We start from the raw sequence: 20,038 nt of genomic DNA, 5'->3' as shown, positions 1-20,038 counted from the left end.
CACAGTATTAATCAGTATGTTTTTTCTCTCGTTGAGCTGTGATCCTTGTGTAATCACACCAGTGTTGTGTCAGTCTTGGTGGAATATCTTTTTGGAATATCTGATGCATAGCAACAGTGCGGGAGAAAACAAACAAACAACAACAACAAAAAACGCTCAGTTGTCCAAAGGTATTTTCAAACACATTGCATATGTAACCAATTTCAGATTGGCCCTGCTGCTCCCACAATGAAATAATAGTTAAATAATTTAATGACTGGTTGACTGACTGGTAAATAAATTTGTCCTGGATTGTAGCAAACAGCCTTAAGCAATTTTTGGGTTCCGAATCAGTTTATTGTTGGTTGAAGTGCTCAGAAGGGTTCAAAATTAGCCTAGTGAACTGGAACAGAACAAGTTTTTTGTTGGCTGAAAAGGCCTTAATCACAGTTACAGTCACACAGGAATTCACAAGCCCTCAGTTTACAAAAAACAAAACGACCCTCTGACCCAAACCCTCGTAGTGGGCAGGCAACACTGGCTAGGAGTGCAATGAGTGCTGAGTGGACAATACGTAGTTCTGATCAGTTAAGATCAAATTATTAATTAAAGGCAGATAAACTCAAGTCAAATAAACTCTAATCAAATGAATTCAAATAGTTAAACATTCCAAAAGAATACCACAAAGCAATGGGTGCTTATCACAAAAAATGGAGGTAAAATTCAGTACACTACAGTATTGAGCACTTACCACAAAAAATATCTCACAGATTACCATTTTAATGGTCACAATTGGTCCATCGTGATGTCTTTGTGCATTGTAGTAAGGAAATTCTGGCTGCCTCCCCTCATGTCATATGGACGTATGTTAATACTGCATTTCTACATGAAAGCCCACCACACCTGAGGATGTACAGTATGTTCTGCACAACCCTGTGTATGTGTGCATGTGTAAGAGTGAATGTGCTCTATGGGGTGCAGTAATTAAACAGGCTTATGCACTAAAGTATCTCAAAACATTTTATTAGCATGAATATAAAAATCTTCCTTTCCATTGTGTCAAGTGATTGAGTTGTTTGATAATTGAAATAGCGCTGAAATAGTCAGTGGTCGCTACATAGCAAACAAATCTTTGTAAAACTGGTCACAAGCCCATCGGAATTACAAAGGGTGCTGAGTCCACAATCTCAGAACATTACCATCAGCAGAAAGAGAAAAACATTTCCAATATTTGTGAAAAAATAAAATTTTCCAATAACATTTAGTTTTGTTTCCAGACTAAAATGGAGATTCAGTTTAGTGACTAAGCCTATCTTAACCTCCTCAGCCTGGTTGTGAAATGACTCGGCAGCGTATGCATTCGCGTTCAGCTGTTATTAATTCCTTAGTGATACGATGAACTGGGGATTCCCTGTCACACCAATATGTGTGTGTGGGGAGACTGATGACATTAACCCTTTGTTTCATATCTGTCGTCTTGTATGGAAAAGGTGTTTACAGCCCTCCATGTTTGATGCAGTGGGCGAAAGGTATAGGTGAGGTTGCATGTCAAAGGTCCATCTACAGATGCAAAGCAGTAAGACTGGAATCCCCCAAGTTTGCAGGATTGTTACTTGATAATTGATGAGGATTCTTTAATGTTTATGATGTTCTTACTTTTATTTTGTTACAATGTTTTGTTAGAATGGCAGTAATCACAACAGTAATAGCCATCTTAATGTCAGTTCTGTCAGTCTGCATGTGGTTAGTTTTAACTTAGGCCTTATCACAATGACGTTATTCACATTAGGTTTTGCTTCTACACCATTCTAGAAATGATTTTTGTGACATTTGCACTGACGTATTCTTAAACTAGGGTTGAAAAGCGGTTGCCCAGCTTGACTCTGCCATGTCTGCCATCCTCTAATAGTGAGCCACCAATGTTTTGCCATGTTGAAAAAGATTGCACAGCTCATTTCCTACTTGAGATATGACTTGCATTTAAGAGCTGGAGGGACCAAGATATTGACTGATTGAAAAGTCTGTGGGTGAATGCTGAGTGCTGCGAACACATTACTCCCCATTGTGGGCAGCTAAATGGAAGAATAAGATGGAGAACAGTATGTACTGTAGATGTACTCTGGAAATCATGGGGAGGGAATTCAGTGGAAGAGAAATTGCTCCAGAAAGCCCACAACTCGTGTCTCAACTGTAAGCCTCTGATCCTTCTCTGTTCATTCCTTAAACCTTACTTATTCTTGTCTTTTTCACTTACAGGAACACCGAAATGTAAAACACATTAAATTCACCCAATAATAATGTTTTTGTAAACAAAAGATCTTCCTGTGAGGAGAAATTGCTACAGATTTTGCACTGTAGATTGAGTGATGTGATTATCTTTTTCAGCTATTCTTTTGTCCCATAGGCAATCGCAACACAAGTAAATTTTCTGACCAGCATTCTAAGCAATGATTTTGTCCATTTCCCCCCAAATATAAAAAATAATTTGTCTGTTCTTCTCTCAGAATTCCTCTACCATGAACGTGCTGCTGGTTGAGGCATTTTACGGGGGATCCCACAAACAGCTCATTGACCTTCTGAAAGAGAATGTGGAAGGCTGCATAGCCTATACCTTGCCTGCAAAAAAATGGCACTGGAGGGCAAGGACTGCTGCCCTCCACTTCATGCAGTCCATCCCAGCTAGTTCCTCGTACAGGTACTGTTAATGAAACCGCCAATGGCTGATATTTATGATATTTCTTTTCAAAAATATCTCAAAAATTATTAACACAGATTCAGTGTTTTCTGTGAAGATTGGTCTCATAAACAGCAAAATTACTGTGGGACATTATTCCCCACTGTTTTTCTTTTTCATTATATGGGGCCGAGTATCTGCTCAGGTTTGGAAAGTTTTGAAAATTATCGGGAACATGTTTGGTCATTTCCATGTCTAGAAAAGTGTGGGAATCGAGCAAAAAGTTGTTAAATATCAAACCACACATGACCATGTTTCCTTTAATAATTAAATGACAATAACTAATTATTAATAATAGTTATACCCTATTTATATAGTGCTTTTCAAAACATGATACAAAGTGCTTTTACAGATAATTAATAGACAGCAAACCGTTAATAAAATATTAGTTGTGTGTTATTTTCCCTGATCTTCTGCAACTGCGGGGCCTTGTATTTCCAAACTCACAATTAATCATGATCAAACTACTTTCTGAGGGCATCATTTGCAAGAATTTCAAGTTGAGAGAAGTTCTGGAATTTTAAAATGAAAAATGATAAGGAACACTGGGTGGGTAAGTGGCTCCTTGCACAGGGCCAGTCAGGGTTTCAGTGCAGGCTTTTTAGACTGACAACCCTGACACTGTTAAGTAAAATTTTGTACATAGTACCTGAAAATTTGTTGTGATATTTCCAAGGACACAAGAATGTTTCATTTTCAAAATTACTATTGCAGCTGAAAGTTATTACAGACCCAGTTGCTGTGTATCTTTGTGCATGTCTTTGTGTATACTGTATCAGAAGCAACACAGCAATTCCCTTCTTGGAGTGTACAGTGGAATTTGGTGAACATAAAAGTTATCTGTGGCAGTCATTGTAAAAGGATGAAATCTGATAAACCATCATGTCTCAGAATTACACAAATTTGGCTATTCATCGACAGATTGGTGAAAGGCCCACAGTCTTTCACACTCTCCATGTTCATGTAGTATTGTTTTTCTCCGACATCAGAGGGGAAGGACCTATGCTTGACTGACTCATTCTCAGATTATGTTTTCAAAAAGGCTTTGTGCAAAAAATAATTCACCATTTCACTGCACAGGCTTTATTTTCCCCCTCAGTTTCGAAGCAGTCTTAAGTCCCAGCATAGCCTACGGTATAGTGTTCGCAGCAAGCACCCCCCCCCCCACCACCACCACCACCACACACACACACACACACACACCACACCCCCACAGCCCTGCCCAAAGACCTTGGGTACATTAGGTGACCTAACACCTGTACAATAGAAACTGTGGCCCACTACCTCTGTGCTGCATGTTGTGATCAAACAGTCATTTTAAAAATAAGTCTAGCTGTGCAGACACTTAATTTACCGATTTATATTTGTTATTCTTTTGTTGACTGTGTGTAATGTTTTTACTAGGGCATTTAGCAGCTGGACATTTTAGTGCTGAATGTCATCACTGACTTTGACTGTAGACATTTTTGGTTCATTACATCTCCATATCATTGTGGGTGTAATGAATTATTTCTTAGCATTTTGACATGCTAAATATTGTTAAATGCTATGATTTATATTTCAAGTCATTCATGGTTTATTGATGGCTTTTTCTCGTTAGACTAGCCCATTTACTAGAACTTCAAAATGGAAATTAACCTAATAATGTTCCTCATATCTACCCACATGTACACACACACACAGACACACGCACACACACACACACAAATGCTGTATAACCTACTTGTCTGATTTTAATCCCGCTTTGTCATCTCTGAAACAGTAGTGCGCATCAAGCTGAGAAAGACATAGTGGGCGAGTGATCAGTATCATGTACAGTAGAGTGGAATTCCAACTTGAAAGGTCAGAGATCAGCAGTAAGGGTGAAGAAACAGGTAACTGAGTCAAATCTGTAGTGAGTGGTTCAAGTATGAAGTGAAGAAGGGTGTGGAATGATGCTGTAGTCTAATGGAGGCCAGGCATTGTGAGACACAATGGGCCAGATGCAGGAAACAATGAATGAATAAATTTGTTCTTTTTTGTTCTTTTTTCTCTTATCTGTGATTTTTTTTTTCCTTTTTTGTATCCATTGTTTTCTTGGATTCACCAGTGTTTTCTTTCTCATAAAAATTATATAGAAATTATATAGAATAATAGAATTATTGAAAAAATTCTCATTGTCACAGTCCACAAATTGGTTGTCCAACACATGAACACATACATTTTAAAGTTGAAGAACATAAAAAAATGCATTAACATTGCATTTAGATTATTTATGTTTGAACAGTAATTATAAGGATTGTATAAGTAAAATAAAAATATATGAATGCAGGCATTTCAATGTTCATTGACTATGATAAGTGTTAGTATTAGTATTAGTATTGGCAGATTAAGAATGTTTAATCATTTAATTAGTTTTCTCTTAACAGAAAATATAAGAAATTTAAGAGAATGTTGCTCCATCTGACCTATCGTCATAACATATAAGTACACTGTAGTTTAGTAGTAAATATGGACAGGATCACTTGCATGATTAACATTAAGTCATCATGCAAGTGATCCTACCCTTTGTTTGGCATTGTGTTGCAGTTTTTTTCCTCATAACATCTTACTTGAGACAATAATAATTGCTGGCACCACTTTCCCTGCCATTCTTGTCTCCCAGTTGATGAAATAGGAAGGGGACGACTATAAGTTGGTGTGTATCCGTTTGTCACAGAATTCCATAACTTCCAAATGGATGCTTGGAATTCCACCAAATTTGGCGGACAATAAGTACATTTAATTGTGAAAAAAGCAAATTTATTGTCCTTTGACCTTGTTCTATGGATTCATTAAGAAAGTTCTGCAGGCTTGAGCGTCTTATTCCCAACTACATAGTATGTCCCTTTGGCCTATTCTTGGTAAGGAAAAGGGTAAAAATCTGGTTTGAGTCAGAATGCTGCATTACCAAGGGGTATTGAGGGTGAAGGTGATTTCTGTTACATGTAGTCCTGCAGGCTTCTTACAGGTCTGATGGAAGGCCCAAGTAGGGCCAGGAAATTGGGCTAATCCCAAGTCTGAAAGGTACTCAGGGGGATGTGATTTTAGCGATGGCTTGTGGACCAGCCACATCAAAGCAGCTTGCTCGTGGGTTTAAAAAAATGGTCAGACTGACTGAGTGATGAAGGTTTGATCCAGGGTTTGAAGTGGAGGATAGTTGATGGGGTCACTTAGGGAAATGCAGAGCTTCAAAGGCTTCTCACACAGCAGTAAGAGTACGGTATAGCAGAGCCAGAGATGTATGATGTGACTCTAGAGAGGAGGACAGGTCAAGACTTGTTGGTCCATATTACGGTCTAAGTAATAGCTGTGTTTTATATGGTAGTAACTGCTCAGCGGTTGTGACATTTAAAATGTAAATTAAATGGTTTTATTTTTATTATTTTATTTTATTTATTTTGTGCTTAGCAAGGAAGTTACCATTGAGGTACAAGATCTCTTCTTCCAGACAGTCCTGGTCAAAACAGCAGACAAGCAGTTTCACATAAATAGATAAAAACAATATCACATTATAGAACACATAATACATAAAAGCTACACAAGGGAAATGGTGACAGAAGAGAGGCATGCAGGCAATACCAACGATATCCAATCACCGTCCACTTTAAGTCAAAGAAATTATTTAAAACAACAAGATTTTTACTTCATGGCAGTTTGCAACAATGCATTGGCAATAGATTGCAACATGTAAACGTACAGATAATCCAGGGCAACTCTTCTTATGCATAAAAAGCCAGAGCATGGCCTTCATCAGGGAGACTACTCTCCCTGATGAAGGCCATGCTCTGGCCGAAACATGTTGGAGCCTTTTATCATGTAAGCCACTTCTATTAAAGGCTTTTTATGCATAAGAAGAGTTGCCTTGGATTATCTGTACGTTTTCATGGAAATATTTTCCCCGTAAGTCCAATGAGCACCTTCTTTAGTCATGGTATGAACCTTTTTTACATGAAATTTTGATGCGCTGTAGCCTTCTCCTAGTCTCCCTTTTTCATGAGATTGCAACATGTGTTGCTTCTCCTTGGTATAGAGAGGACCATCTTAAAGATATCAAATGCAATGGTGACTTTGTGAAACTGCAGTTGTTATAAATTGAAATGCAGTGTGTTATGGCAATCCATTTTTATAAGTAGTAATAGAAATGTAATAACACATTAGCCTTCATTAGTCTGCCACAGTTTGGCTAAGTAAGAGTCCTGTAACTACTGTATCTCATGGTAGCAAGATATTTCTGAACTTGAAAACTCTCATGAATTCCAGAACACACCTGTAAAACTCAGCTGAAATACCTATATTGGACCGACATAAGCAAGATGCTCAGCTTTTACAGTCTGAGATCTACAGTCTGTGAGAATGCTAAATTGAACTTGAATGTTTTTCAAAAAAATGATAAAATAGTAATAAAATAATAAAAATCCAGTTAGAGAAAAGGTTTTATACTAGTGTCAGATATGGGTATTTTGACACACTCTGAGCTTTCACAACCTGTCCTTTGTTCTGATGTGCATTTCCGACTTAGCCAGTGTTCCTTTGTACTTTTTCATGTAGGAAGTCGTATTTATCCCAGTTCCAAACTCAATGAAAAGCTCCTTAAGAACCAAACATTGTACTCTCATATGACTTGATTCACTCAACAGAATAGACATGGTTCATTTTTCAGATTTTTGTTTGTTTGTTTTTTGTTAGCTTATAAGCTAAGCAAAAAATAGTGTCTTGTTACTACCCACATGTCCCTGTATAGTTGTAAACACATCTGATATGGACACTAGTTATGGTATGTAGAAGCTAGTGCTAGTGTATTTTAGTCACATGTTAAAGTCCCACTATGTAGGATTTTGCATTTTTGCAAAACAGCACCCCTACCATTCCTGAGCGCAGGTCCCTCTTTCACCACTGTCATAAACTCCGGAACATGTGCATTTGTTCACAAGCTGGACGATTAGGAACCGACAAAGAACATGCCAGAAGCCAAATAACATGGTGACTGACAAGGTAGAGTATTACAGGACTTTACGTGCATATTTTTAAACAGTGTGAAACGGTAGCACATCCCAAATTGTCAACTAATGGAGGACAAGATACTCACATTTCACCAGTTTACTGGCTCACATCCCAGTAGAAAACGCTTACATGTTTCAGCACAGAACCTTCATCAGAGTGTTTAGGGGTAACATGTTAAATATGGCAATATATATATGTAAGGACAGAACATGCAGCAGGGGTTGGACCCAGTTAGGGGGAACCAATAGGCCCGTTTCCACCGCCGGAACTTCGGGGTAATTTTACGGGGCCGTGGCCGTTGTTGCGTGTCTCCACCGCCGGAACTACCCCGAAGGAGAGAGTTCAGGAACCTTTACAGGGGCTAAAAAACGGCCCTGCCTCGGGGTAGGGACTCTGAGTGGCCCTGAAAAAAAATATTATTTACCATTTATAATATTATATCATCGTTACTTACATGTAATGTTATTACAGCAGGAACTGGTACTCTCTCTCTCTTTGACTCTTGCTGTTTTTTTTTTTTCTTTTTCTTTTTAAAGGTTTCCCAGTGATACACGCTTGAGGAGGCAGTGGGAAGTTGCTATAAGACGGGAGGGTTTTGTTGCGACCGAGTCGTCAAAGCTCTGTAGTGAGCACTTCAAGCCTGATGATTTTGACAGGACGGGTCAGATTGTCAGTGAGGTCCTCTGTGTGTGTGTGTGAGAGAAAGAGAGAGAAATAAATTCAAATGAACAATCAAACTTGTTTCTTTTTTAAATTATAAAATTAATTCATTTATACATTTATCTATATGCCATACCATATGTTTTTGTTATAATACAAAGTCTTTCAGCATGAAAGTACGTATTTTTAATGTGTGACAGCATCCTGTATCATAACTGAAACTCTGCTGTTTGTAACAAACCAAACTGTGGGAAAATCGAGTAAAAATTCGGGGAGTTATGGATTTTTATAGTTGGGGATACACCTTCTGCAATAGAAATAAATGCACTGGGAGTGCATTAGAGACCCATCCAAGATGGCGGCCGGCTGCTACGTCAGCTCCAATAGGCAGCGGCAGCCTGTGAGGCATCTACGTATATAGGGGATGGGGGCGTGACGTCACGGCCGGAGCGCCGCAGGGGCTGATGGGAGAAATCGCCATATTGTGAGGCCACTTGTTGTTCGTTGTTGCGCGCCGAGATGTTACCGCCATGGGAAGAACCTGTTGTGTGGTCGGATGTAATGTATTTTATTGAGCTTAAAATTATATTCAGGCCATATAAGAATGATATCAGGGCATGTCAATTTATAGCGTAATGTTTTTATTGAAAAGTAGGCTAGGCCAGGGGTCGGCAACCCGCGACTCTGCACCTTCATCCACGGGATCGTTGTCAAGGATATGCCATGTTCGTGAAAAAAGTCGCCACCTAACTTGGCTACTAATGGACTTATAAAAGCCTACTGACTGTTTTTTTTCTTTTTTGTTTTTTTTTTTCAATAACAGACGGCAGAACTAATATGCCACGCCAAAACTCACCTGCTGACTGAATGAATGAGGAAGTTAAATACGGTGTGTGGCTGAAAGAGGGCGGACACAGAGAGAAACTCGAGGTTTCATGAGAAAAACCTGGTTAGTTTCATGGAGTCTGTTACTGCGGTAACTGACCGAGAGCTTAAGTGAGCCTACCTCCCTTTGTGAAACGGAAAACTCAGAGTTTCCCTCATTTCAGGTTTAACAGAATCAGAGTTTTCACTAAACCTGCTTTGGGAAACGGACCCCAGGACTGTATGCCGTCACCTTCATCTTTACACAGGATCGTAAGCTGTCATCTGTGAGCCGTGCGCGATGTTTGCTTTTAAGAGCGACAAAAAATTTCTAACACGTTTTATTTAGATGTTACAAGATCACCATAATCTTCAAATTTAGAATTACATTTTTAAAACGAACGAACTAAAATAAAATACATTTTAATTAAATACTCATCAAATATTTTCAAAAGCCACAGGGAGCTGCATCAGAGGGATGACAGAGCCGCATGCGGCTCCGGAGCTGTGGGTTGCCGACCCCTGGTATATGCACTGACGCCACAGACTAAGTACACAAAAAAATCGGGCCTAATGCATTTAGAACCAGGGGACAATTTGGGATGTGCTACCTTTTCACAATTTTTGAATATTGGCTTTTGAGTTTATCACTCCACTGAAAATCATTCTCATGAAGCACAACCTGCCCCTCTAATGCATATTTTTATTTTTTGTTACATCAGAGATTAACACTAACATAACAAAACAAATAACAAAAAAGGATGACAAAGTCTTAGTTTTGCTGAAATACTGCCCGTGATTTTAGCCCATATTGTTTGCTCTGAATGTGGAGTAACGTTGGGTATAATGGAATAATATGTTGTTGGCCACGTATGACATAGGCTATATTGCGCATAATAGGACAGTGTGATTTATTACAAGCTAGCTGAGATTGGATTACAAGGTTGCAGTGTTTCAAGGCTTACTTGGCATGGGATTGACAAAGACTGACAAAACTTTTGCCATTGTATGAATTTATTTATTTGCATGCTAGCCTGAAACGGAAGTGAGGTTAGATGACTCTTGGGCTCTGAGGAAGTAAAGAAACAAACTGCAAAACTTTGTGAGAAAGGTGACACCAATAAAGTGACAGGCTGTGTCACAATCTTACATAAACCATAACATAGGCAGGGATGTCCACTGCTGTTTTCACTACAGGTAACATTAGGACAGTGTCAACAGTTTGCAACCCTGTGTTTGTTTGCTCAACCAGAAAGTATAATTAGGGCCCGAGCACTGTCCCAGTGCGAAGCCCTATTGTTTTTCGTTTGTTTTTTCTTCTTATTAGGGCCCTCGCTTCTCTGGAAGAGGGCCCTATTGTTTTTCGTTCGTTTTTTCTTCTTCTTATTATTATTACGCCACTTTGACGCTTAATTTGACCCCCTGAACATGCTCAAAAACTCACCAAATTTGGCATGCACATCAGGTCTGGCAAAAAATTTGATAAAATCAAAAATCGGAACCCCCCGGTGCAAAAATGGGCTCGGTAGCGCCACCTAGGGACGCAAAGGCAGCCGCTGCGGCTCACAGGAATGTCATAGAAAGACCAAACCAGCGCCGAAACGTAGATCTCATCAAGCCCGACATTTTTTGTGCCGTGCCCCCCACCTAAAACCTACAGGAAGTCCACAGTTTGCATTTGAAAGTCACATTTTCGCCCAAATTTGAGCTTTACAGAAAATCTATAAACTCCCAGGGCGTTAATTTTATCGGCTTGAAAAGTTAATACATGACAGAGGACACAGTGCTTAACAAATATTCTTCAAGGCTAAGTATTCATTTGAACCGTTTGGATTTCAGAGGCCATCAAAGTCAGAGTGTCCACAACCAGTGCCTCCACTTTTTCCCATGGACCCTGGTGTGCCTGCTGTGAATTAACATGCACTTGCCGTGAGCATAGGCACTAATTAGGCCCCAGCAGTCCAAAGTAAAAGTCAGACAGCTTCCAAACCTATGCCGATGGAAAGAGGACTAATTCTCCTACAAAAATAGGAGGACTTGCTGTGGATTGGAAAAAGTTTGTGGCCGCGGTGAAGACTAGTTTAACAGGTTTGGACTCTGTTTTTTTTTTCCTCTGCTCTGCCTGCTCTGCCCTTCCCCCCCAGAAGCAGAAACAACTCTCAAACTCAAACGCAAGCTTAGGGCGACATCTGCTGGAGGAGCGCCGCTAGTGGCTGGTCCAGAACTTTGTGTGTTTGTGTGTGTGACTGATTGAGTGTGTGTGTGTGTGCGTGTGTGTGTGTGTGTGTGCTTAATGCCACAGCCACCGGGCACAAGTGGGCACGAGGTGGCACGGGTGCGAGGGCCCGTCCAACGCTGCTTGTTCATGCATTGCTCGCGATGTATGAAGTTTGGATTTTTGCAAAAACAGTTCTTTATATGGTTTTATTGCAGGATTCAATCACAACTTCAACCTCTTCCAGTGGAGGTGAGAGACAGAGTGGACGCCTGATGTTTGATGTGCTGAAGTCACTGGAGGTTGTCAGGTCGGGATGTCCCAGATGGGGCACTATTACATTGGTGCACCTGTACCAGATGCAGGGAAATGGATACACACACTGAGATACACGCTGTCTTATAGTATATATTGTTACTTTTTAGTTCTGTGCATGCATGGTTCTTGGTTGGTTTACGTACAAATAAAACCAAACATTTTTACAGCTCTTACATTATTCACCATACTCAAAAATCACAACCATTATAAATGCTTTTGACCCGCAGTGGGCATTCTTGATCACAGTATGTCCTGTATAAAAATGAATCATACACAGTATGAACTTTACATGAGATATTCCTCTCCAAAAATGTCTTTCTGTAAAACAAAGCAAGGATATGTGAAAGTAAACTGAGTGGGAAATGACATGAGGAGTCCACTGTTTCATTCCTTTTTTCTTTCATTTTGTGTCTACAAACCCTCCCTGAATCCACTCAAATGACGTGAAGTCAAATGATGAAAAGTTTAATTAAATGGAATCAAAAATTATGAAGGACGAAAAATGACAAAACAATAAATAAATGAATAAATTAATTGATACACATATAAATATATAAATGCATAAATCATTAAATTAATAAATATTTCTACATTTATTTATTTATTTCTGTTTTTATTCATGCATTTATTTATTTATTTGTGTATTTCTACATTTATTTATTTATACTTTTATTTATTTCTACATTTACTCATTTATTTCTTCCTTCTTTTATTTCTACATTCATTTATTTATTCCTACATTTATTTCTGTATTTCTACATTTCCACATTTATTTATTTCTGTATTTCTGTGTCGTATGTTAATGAGGTGGGCGGTTCTTACATTAGTATTAAGCACAATTGGTTTGTGTGTGTGATCCTATCCGCTACTACTGCCTGGACTGGCAGTAGTAGTGGATAGTAGTGGACTAGCTAGCTACTAGGACATTAACAACGCCAGACTTTTTCACGTCGACTTTTCAATCAATGACTACGTTTACATGCACACCATATTCCGGTTTGGGTCAATATTCCGGTTAAGGTAACTGCGCCGTGGCAACTGGAATATTCCGTTTACATGTTACTTGGCATGTTCCCATGTTTCGGCGTATTCCACTCTCTTAGGTAATGCAACACTGCGGAGTGGGTTACGGAGTGGGTACTACTGCGGAGGCAGCAGTACGCATATAGGCGTCTGGTCTGCCGGAAAAGAGGAGGCTGTAGCGGAGCGCCGGCCGGGCAACCGGGCGGTGAAGAGGCTGTAGTGAAGAGGCTGTAGTGAAGCGCCGACCGTGTGTGTGTGTGTTTCTTCGACTTTCGACGGGTCGACCTTTACATTAATGCCCTACTAGCTACTGTGTAATACGCAATGGAAAGCATTTTGAGAGCCATTGTCAGTGATATATGGTCACTGGCGAATGATGTGGTAAATAATGCACCCACCTACTACCATGCCTTCTACCTCCAGTTTCGCGTTCATCCATGCATGAATCGTTTGCTTTTGTCTGATTCGCTCAGTTGACCAATCGTGCTTAAGACTAATGGAAGAACCGCCCGCCTCATTAACATACGACACAGAAATACAGAAATAAATAAATGTGGAAATGTAGAAATACAGAAATAAATGTAGGAATAAATAAATAAATGTAGAAATAAAAGAAGGAATAAATAAATGAGTAAATGTAGATTAAATAAAAGTATAAATAAATAAATAAATGTAGAAATAAATAAATATATAAATAAATAAATGTAGAAATACACAAATAAATAAATAAATGCATGCATAAAAACAGAAATAAATAAATAAATACATGTAGAAATATTTATTAATTTAATTATTTATGCATTTATATATTTATGTGTGTTTATTTATTTATTCATTTATTTATTGTTTTGTCAGTTTTTGTCCTTCATAAAAAATAACCACATAATTGATATTTAGCTGAGTAGAAATCTAGAGTCATGTTTTTATTCATACATGTACTGACTAACATGCAAATCCAACTAGACAAAACTAATGCTTACATATATAATTTGATCAAAATATGCAAAAGTATATCAAAAGTCAAACATAAACATATGGGCAGGTTGATTTGTGATTACATAATAACAGTAACGGTCTCATGGTTATATTCTTTCATTATGGACACATCTACCTTGTATGTGGCCCTCTGCAGGTCTGGGATGGAGCTGTAGACACTCGAGCTCTTAGACTTCTTATTGTACTATCGTTCACACCTTGGAGAGGAAATGCAAAAATGTGCCAAGTCAATATGTTCATAGCTGCAGCTATAAAAAGCATGACATTTAGTGTACAACAGCAACATGAGGTAAAACTAGAACCTGGACAAAACCTAGAATCCCAGGTTTCTGGAACAATCTTGTCTGATAAAATGTACATGTTAAACAAACATTGGCTGCATCATAACAAGTTTTGTCTTGAAAACTCCTATTTTCTGTGCAGCAGTCAAAGTTTGCATAAGCATCACTAGGGTTGGGTACCGAAACGCGGTGCCAATAGGGCACCGGTTCCAACGTAAATGGCAGTAACGAGACAGAATAAGAACGAAAATTTCGATGCCTCATTTTGGTGCCGGCCGCTGGTGTTCCGGTGTCAACTTGCAGTTGTTCAGCATGACATCTGTGCTGCTACTCCGCACACTTGTTGATCAGAACTGATAGTGAGAGGATCAATAAAGATGCCGAAGGCAAAACGCTCTAAGGAGAATGCAGACTCTGCGCCATGCAACAGATGCCTTAAAGCAATGTCATGCAAGGGAGGTAACATGTCGAATTTAATGAAAGATCTGGCACACATGGAGTTTATTTAAAAGCTGAACAATGCAACCACTGGTCCGCGGACCGGTACCGGGCTGCAAGACATTCCCGACCGGGCCGTGCAGCCCGACTGTAACCCCCCCCTCCCCTGCGGTTGTGCACAAATGGCAACAGAAATGGCACGAGTTTATTAGTACCATATGTTATTTGTATTTATATTGTTTAAATATTTAAGTTAATATTGTGTTCAATATTAACCCTACTGCAGAGACCCTATTTTAGATTTGGATGGTGAGGTGGAAAATAAGTCAAATAAGCTGTTATTCTTTGTGTTGTTTGCTGCTGTAGCCTGCCAGTGTTTTCATGAATCATGACTGTGCTGGTGTTACTGCCGGCCCCTTGAACTTTGTTTTTGATATTTAATATCATTAAAAAACATGGTTTTTAAAAATTCTTTTCACGTCTTTATTTTTTACACCAAATTAAATATAAGAGTATCGATAAGGGTATCGATAAGTACCGGCACCGATAAGCGGTATCGGTATCGATACCGTGACAATCCTAACGATATACATCTCTAAGCATCACACACACACACACAACTCAGAACACTAACGTTAGCAAGCTTAGGTTGGATGACCTAAACCAGAAACAATATGCTGCTAACACCTGGTGGGGGATGCTAACAGACAAAGGACATCTAGTCAACTAAATTCCTCTGTCAAAATGGGCTGACTTGGTTTATGCACTAAAGCTAGAGAGTCGACAACTTTGTCAACACATTGAGCAGCTCAGAATAGTGTCAATGTATAGCATAGAATGCTTCTTGATGTTTGGCTGTGTTGACAAAGTTGTCAACTCGCTAGTTTTTCTTTATGATCAAAAACTAGCAAGTTGACTACTTTGCCGAAACAGCCAAACATAAAGCTACTGCAACAACACAAGACATAGCAAGCCAACTCATATCAGCTATCAGTCCAACAGCAGGTTTCGGTCTTGCAGCCTTTGACTTCATGAAGCTGTTGCCAACAACTAAAAGTCATTCCAAACATTTACTCTAGTCTTTTCTCTTGCGCAGTCACTCTCTCTTTTTATGTTCCTTGCTTCCTCTGTCAACTTTTCTTTGAGTTTCTTGGGCTCTTCCATGATTTCTGTTCTGAGAACAGCTAATGAGTATGCTGGACAAAGTTAGTGCTGGTGATGTAGTGCCATAAATCGTTACAACCATTCACGACCTGCTCCACCAGACTTCCATAGTGCAGGAGCAGGCTTTCTAGGCACAGAGTGGCTATAGCAGAGGCACCATTCTAATATGTCAGTGTGGCATTCAAATGCTGTTGAAACTGTTATTTTAAGTCAAATTTGTTACATAGTGTTGCTTTAGCAAATTAGATCTGGAAGCTCATCGAGAGAATGCCACGAGTGTGCAAAGCAGTAATCAGAGCAAAGGGTGGCTATTTTGAAGAAACTAGAATATAAAACATGTTTTCAGTTATTTCACCTTTTTTTGTTAAGTACATAACTCCACATGTGTTCAGTCATAGTTTTGATTCCTTCAGTGAGAATCTACAATGTAAATAGTCATGAAAATAAAGAACACGCATTGAATGAGAAGGTGTGTCCAAACTTTTGGCCTGTACTGTACATAGCGCAAACCGCTCGCGCTGCGAGTCGTTCCCTCTGACACTTCGGTTTTCAGTCAAAATAAGAGTTACTCTGTCGATTTAAGATTACGGTACACCCTTTTTTCTAACGTTAGCTAGCTCTCTTATTTTTACAGAAAACGGAAGTGCCGCACAGTTATTGTGCGGCTAACTGTTTACTTCTGCAAAAATAAGGTGAATAGCCTTATTTTGGGTTACCTCAATATGATGCAAGTAATCGCCCAGGCGGTTATTCGGGTGGGCGTTTAATACACAAAATGGGTGCAGACCCCAGGCATTTAAAAGAACCAGGCAGCTATTTGCGGCCCGACGATTAATTGGTGAAATACGGTATTTTTGTTGACTACTATTTTCATCATCCACCAAGATTGGAGTGTTCCTAAAAGTTAATAACTGTAATTAAGTTTTAGGAGCTGCATTTTCTACAGTAATATATTCGAAGAGGACTGGGTGTGCATTCCCCTTGTAGTGTAACAATATTGCTGTATCTCATCTGTTCAGCAAAGAAGAAAATATTCCATTCATTGGAAATGAAATAACTTTGGGTCTTACTACTTTTGCAACAATGTTGGAATTTTAGTCATAGCTAACATTGCAGTTCATTCGCCAAAAACCATCGCCATTTTGGAAGCTTATAGTGGTTGTGTCAAAGAAAATTTTTGCTAGCCCTGACCCTCTGATAGAATTCCTAATAGAGAGGGCTCAAGTTCTCACAGTTTCATGATATGTTCTACACCGAGTGATGACAATAAAACCATTTTGAAGAAGAATTACACAGTTTACAATAGCTTTAAAGCCATATTTCTAACTGTTCCCTTTTCAGGGTCCTGTTTACCAGCTCTGTTCTTAACCTGTGTGAATTGGTGGCCCTTCGCCCTGACCTGGCCAGCCTGAAGAAGGTCCTCTACTTCCACGAAAACCAGTTGGTCTATCCTGTCCGTAAGGTCCAGGAGAGAGATTTCCAGTATGGCTACAATCAGGTCCTCTCATGGTAAAGTGGGGTCATAAGTAAATGGGGGATATTTAATGTTAGATTAGATTAGATCTATGGATGTAAGCATGGGTTAAACTAGTATTAAGTAAGCATTAAGTTTAAAAGAAATGTACAAGTAAAGCTGTCCCAAGTAACAATATGAGGAACAGTATGAAATTATGTAGTATATGCATAATTACCCTATTTGTATGTACGCAGAGGGAAAAAACACAACTAAACTGTAGTAGTTTGTCTTAATGAGCATGTCAGGGTGCACATGATTGGTTAATTACCATGGCCCTACATGATGCTCTCTAGGTAATTGAAGTCACTCCTGTCAAGTGATAGCATTGTCATTAATCAGGAGGCAAACAGTAAAGACAGGCACTCTAAAAGAAAACTGATCGTTGTTGATCTGCATAGAGCAACATGTCAGTAACTCAGCTCTGCACAACCCACTTCATCAACTTTAATGTCATTAAGCCAGTCAAATATGGCAGCATTAAATAATATGCTACCCAAACCGAATGGATCATTAAGAGACATTTGATTGGATTGAAGCCAGATTGCTTTTCTAATTTGAATAATTATGCAGCCTGACTTCATAATGAAAGAGAATGGATCCCATTTAAAGCTACTGATGAACAGTATAGCACAGAGTAACTCATTGAAAGACACCAGACTCTGCCAAATAAGGGGGTGGTGCATGAGTAGCACTCGTAGTACACCCTGTCCCTCATCTTTTCCCCTGTCCTCCCAGCTTGGTGGCAGATGTAGTGGTGTTCAACTCCTTTTTTAACATGGAGTCCTTCCTATCATCCATTTCCTGCTTCATGAGAAGGATGCCTGACTACCACCCCAAAGACCTGGACAAGGTCATCCGTCCTAAGTGCCAAGTTCTCCATTTTCCCCTCCAGTTCCCTGATGTCACAAGGTCAGTGTCATCATCCCTGGCTTCAGTCATTTGCTTTCAAGGGATAACCAGGCCACTGATTAAGGAAAGCATCAGGTTGCTTGCTTATTCCGGCCCTGAAAGTTGATAGTTTGGGAAATATGGTTAATAATAATCTGTAAAGATTATTATTATTATATTATAGATTAGAAAGGACACAGATTTAATAACCAATAGACCTTGGGGTCCATCCCTGTCTTCCTCTTGCCTATACAATAACACCAGGGTATCCACGGGGTCTTGAAAAGTATTAAAAGGTGATAAATCAATTTTAGGAAAATTAAGACCCTTAAAAAGTATTAAAAAGTCTTATCACGACTTTATAAAGTCTTAAATTTTGAAAGTATTTTTTCTGAATTAGCTGTCCAAGAGTTTGAGTCCCAAAAACATCGTAAAAGTGTGTGAATTTATTCATTTTTATTAAAAAACAAAGATGAACAGATACATAAAAAAACTAGGCTATTGTGGGTGCATTCCTAAATTGTCTCTGAGAGCGCCAGAGTGAGCGGGCGGGTGGAAATTCAGAAGCACAAAGTACGCTCTGTTGTATCAGTGGTCTATAGTCTTTATCACAAACTAAAACTGTTAAGTTAAAAATAGGGACGTTTTGTCACGTGAGCAGAAGCTGTAGTCATGTCCTCCATTAACGGAGGACAAAAGCGCAACGTTTGCAATATGAGTGTCTCAAGGGGTGGTAGCAAAACCGGATGTTTTAACACAACGAACTTAATAAAGCATCTGAAGAAGCATCATGGAAAGGAGTACGGAGACTTTTTACAGGCGAGTGCAAAGAGAAACAAACCGTTTTTCTTTTGGTGCAGCAAATCTTGGGTCCGTTTCACAAAGCAGGTTTAGTGAAAACTCTGAGTCTGTTAACCCTGAAATGAGGGAAACTCTGATTTTTCCATTTCACAAAGGGAAGTAACCCAAACCAGAGAAAGAGGGGTAATTCTAACCTGTTTCACAGAGGGAGGCAACTTAAGCTCTCGGTCAGTTACCGCAGTAACAGACTCCATGAAACAAACCTGGTCGGGACCAGGTTTTTCTCATGAAACCTCGAGTTTCTCTCTGTGTCCGCCCTCTTTCAGCCACACACGGTATTTAACTTCCTCATTCATTCATTCATTTTTTTTTTAATGATTTAAAAAAAAAAAAAAAAAAAAAAAAAAAAAAACAGCCAGTAGGCCTTTATTAGAAGTCCATTAGTTGTTAGATGGCGTCTTTTTTTCACGAACATGGCATGTCCTTTCGACAACGATCCCGTGGATGAAGGTGCAGTGTTACTGCGCAGAGAATTAAATATTCGTCGGGAGATGGTTTTAAGACCACGCATAGATGTTTTAGCATTTCCAGACAATTATCTTTTTGGCTCGATACCATTTTTTCACATCTGATACCGATACCGATACTGCAGCCTTGAGGATCGGCCGATACCGATCCGATTCTTTTTGTCACTCTAAAAGTTGTTAATAATACATGGATGTAATTTGCTTGATATTGACATCTAAAAACACCACATTCACTGTACAACAACTATTCTGGTCCCCTAAAGAAAGAAGGAAAATATGTGAAAACAACTGAAGTCATGTGTAACTGCTGTGGCTTAAACTTAAAGCTCACATTGCTTTTAACAGCATTTGCAAACACAACAGACCCAGTTGCACCATTCAAATGTTATAAATAAAATAAAGTACAACGTGGTGCAAATTTTGCATTTGAGTTAGTTTTATCAACTCGGAGTAGTTTCACCTGGAGTTAAGTGCGTGCACCATAGCTATAAGATGAGTCACCATGGCAACGGGGAAGCGTCGGGCTGCGTTTTTCACCCCAGTTGAATTGGAAATCTTAATGCATTCATACAGCGAGTTAGAACATGTTTTTTTTTTTTTTAATTGCAACAC

At 39.1% G+C, this 20,038-nt stretch overlaps 1 protein-coding gene across 3 annotated transcripts in view; it reads left to right on the top strand.

The window, feature by feature from the left end:
• The window catches only part of gtdc1 (glycosyltransferase-like domain containing 1), a 123,067-nt gene that overhangs the window by 2,324 nt on the left and 100,705 nt on the right, over window positions 1–20,038 (top strand). For all 3 annotated transcript variants that reach the window (XM_030081221.1, XM_030081222.1, XM_030081223.1), the window contains exons 2-4: window positions 2,484–2,674; window positions 17,036–17,203; window positions 17,946–18,119. In XM_030081221.1, coding sequence (XP_029937081.1) covers window positions 2,484–2,674; window positions 17,036–17,203; window positions 17,946–18,119 — 533 coding nt within the window. The remainder of the gene's footprint in view (window positions 1–2,483; window positions 2,675–17,035; window positions 17,204–17,945; window positions 18,120–20,038) is intronic.

The sequence above is a fragment of the Myripristis murdjan genome, chromosome 21, assembly GCF_902150065.1.
Source record: "Myripristis murdjan chromosome 21, fMyrMur1.1, whole genome shotgun sequence".
NCBI lineage: Eukaryota > Metazoa > Chordata > Actinopteri > Holocentriformes > Holocentridae > Myripristis > Myripristis murdjan.
This window is presented reverse-complemented; position numbering and strand designations above follow the sequence as displayed.